The 2,500-nt window shown below is 38.8% G+C and overlaps 1 protein-coding gene across 1 annotated transcript in view; it reads right to left on the reverse strand.

Moving 5' to 3' along the window:
* The window catches only part of LOC108540808 (homeobox protein Meis1), a 142,045-nt gene that overhangs the window by 115,520 nt on the left and 24,025 nt on the right, over positions 1-2,500 (reverse strand). Inside the window, exon 4 of the mRNA XM_017890037.1 lies at positions 1,806-1,917. Coding sequence (XP_017745526.1) covers positions 1,806-1,917 — 112 coding nt within the window. The remainder of the gene's footprint in view (positions 1-1,805; positions 1,918-2,500) is intronic.

A 2,500-nucleotide genomic window follows, 5' to 3' on the forward strand; every position in this document is an offset into this window, starting at 1 on the left:
AAAAAAAAAAAAAAAAAAAAAAAAAGAAACATTCTAAGTGGAAAGTTAGTAATGTGAATAACATGTAGTTCCTAGTTACAATCAAATTATTAAATAGGCCTTTGGAGAACACTTGTTGAAGGAAGAAGCAGCGTACAACATTCCTAATTCCTTGCTACAGCATGTCAGAGGGGAAGAACTGGTAATGGGCATTTGCTATCCGAAAATCCTCTTATCATACAATGTTTGAGAAAACAGATGCATTACAGTTTTAAATTCAAGTGCATTTCCGCAGTTTGCAAGCCTTCAATGCAGCAGCTGAACTATCTACCTATTCTCAGATGATATCAGTTTTGAAAAGCAAGAAATGAAAAGAAAAGAAACAAGCCAAACACTAGGCTGCGACCCCATGCAGCAATTTTCGGCTACAGGAAAAGAATTTAGATTCCATTTACACCTTTTTGAAAACTCATAGTGTAAGTAGAGTTATGAAAGTAAGGCTTTATATTGAAAGTGCTGACACCACCTTAACTATAGCGCTCTGAACAGCAACGCCATAACACATACATACACACACTTGAAAGAAAAAAGGCCCCTTGGATTTATGCTGCATATCATTTTCCAGTAAAAGTCAGAGGTCAGAGGTTACCTGTTTCTGCCTCAGCTCTGAACCAGTTTACTATTCCGGGCTTCGTTTTTACTAGGCTTATAGTTGTGATGAAGTCAGCAACTTTTCTTTGAACAATAAAATGTCTCAAATGTTTAAAATTATATTTGCAGAAGTTATTCCCGGTACAAACAGCATACATGTGCCTAACAAAAATTAACTTTCCTGTTTTTGTTTTCAAATTAATCATGCCAAATTCATTGTAGACTTTGCAATTTTAATTGGTAGAGCCCAACTAAGTTAGACAACAAAATTCCTTTGTTGTCTAAGAGCACTCCAGTGAAACATGATCATAAAACCAGATTTTAAAGTATGTACCTACTGTGGGCTCAGAGTCAACTTCAATAAAACAGCCCTTTTATATTCAGATAAAGAATTCTCTTTCAAACTTTAATTGCATTAATGGAACACAAAATCCACACAGTGGGCTCTCAAGAAAAGCAGTACAGACATTTGAATACTCATTCGCCCTTCGGTTGAAGACTAGCTTGATGTTTAAACTTTATTTCCTACTAGCTATAGTCAAACATGCATAATCCATGGACACTCACATACACATAGGTATGTGCATTCACAGGATAACACAAATTAACCTGTTATCTTTCCATGTCTTCTGAAATTTTATTTAGTCTGGCTTTGCAATGAAGTCAAGCACTTAGGAGATTCAGGTAAGTAAAACCAGAAAAAAAATGGCTTCAACCCAGTGGAGAGGGAAGCCGACCATGTGCTACTAAAGGGCTCACACAGCCTTATAAGCATCCTAAGACATCGTTAACTTGGAATCCTAGTGGGTGTTTCTTCATGAGCTCTTGAAAAGCCTCTGAGGGCAAGTAGTAATAATACTTTTTATTTGTATAGCAGGGTATGAGTGGCATACTATGTATTCACATTCAAACTTCTAAGCTACTTCTCTAATCTTGCCCTCAGTCAATTCACTGACCCTGTTTTATGAAGCTGGCCAGGTGACAGGCCAGTTAGGCAGCTGGAATGGCACAGAAGAAGAACAGGGACAGAGAATAAAATAAGATGAGCTGATTCTCAAGTTAAAGGGGGTTTATCTTCTAGGAAAAACTATATACATAGTAACTCACTAGACATTTCTGATTTTTCAATCCTTAAAAATGAAACAAGTAGCAAAAGAGAATAACATCTCCCCTACCTTGCTCACTGCTGTTGTCCCCACTGTGTGACGTGTGGCCACCGCTGGAAGGGCCTGGGGTTCCTCCTGAACGAGTAGATGCCGTGTCATCATGATCTCTGTTCCAAGAGGGCTGTGGGGGCACAAATCAGAAACCCAAATAAGAGGCATCTGTGAACCCTTATTGGTAGGATCCCATGGCATAATGACAAAGTCATGGAGGGCTGGAGCACATAACCATGCCACCTTTCCCATCCCCCTTCAACCATGGTTCCAGCTCAGAGCTGCATTGGCACATTTATAATTTGCCAGTTTCTGCTTCCAAGCTAAAATAATATCTACAAATAGTTATTTTGTAAGTAATTGCATGCTTTATTACTAAGGAAAACAAAAACATTCCAGGCAAAGAGGAAAACAAAATGCTGCCACTGATTCTGACTGTATTTTCAACATCAACAAACCCTCTGGCACAACAGTCTGCTACTCTGGAAATGCAAAATGAGAGTGGTCGTCTATAACACTGTGGTTTATAGGGGCCTCTGATTCATCCTAGAAGACAAACATGGCAGAGCTTTTAAGATCTCACAATTAGGCCTGGGTCCATAATAGCTAGTATGTGTCAGCTGTTTGCCGGATGGTACATGGCAAATGGACCAGGCATAGGGACAAAAAAGGAATGAGAATAACAATAGATTCACATGGACTGTGTACACTCA

The sequence above is a fragment of the Rhinopithecus bieti genome, unplaced genomic scaffold (assembly GCF_001698545.2).
Source record: "Rhinopithecus bieti isolate Rb0 unplaced genomic scaffold, ASM169854v2 scaffold_19018, whole genome shotgun sequence".
NCBI lineage: Eukaryota > Metazoa > Chordata > Mammalia > Primates > Cercopithecidae > Rhinopithecus > Rhinopithecus bieti.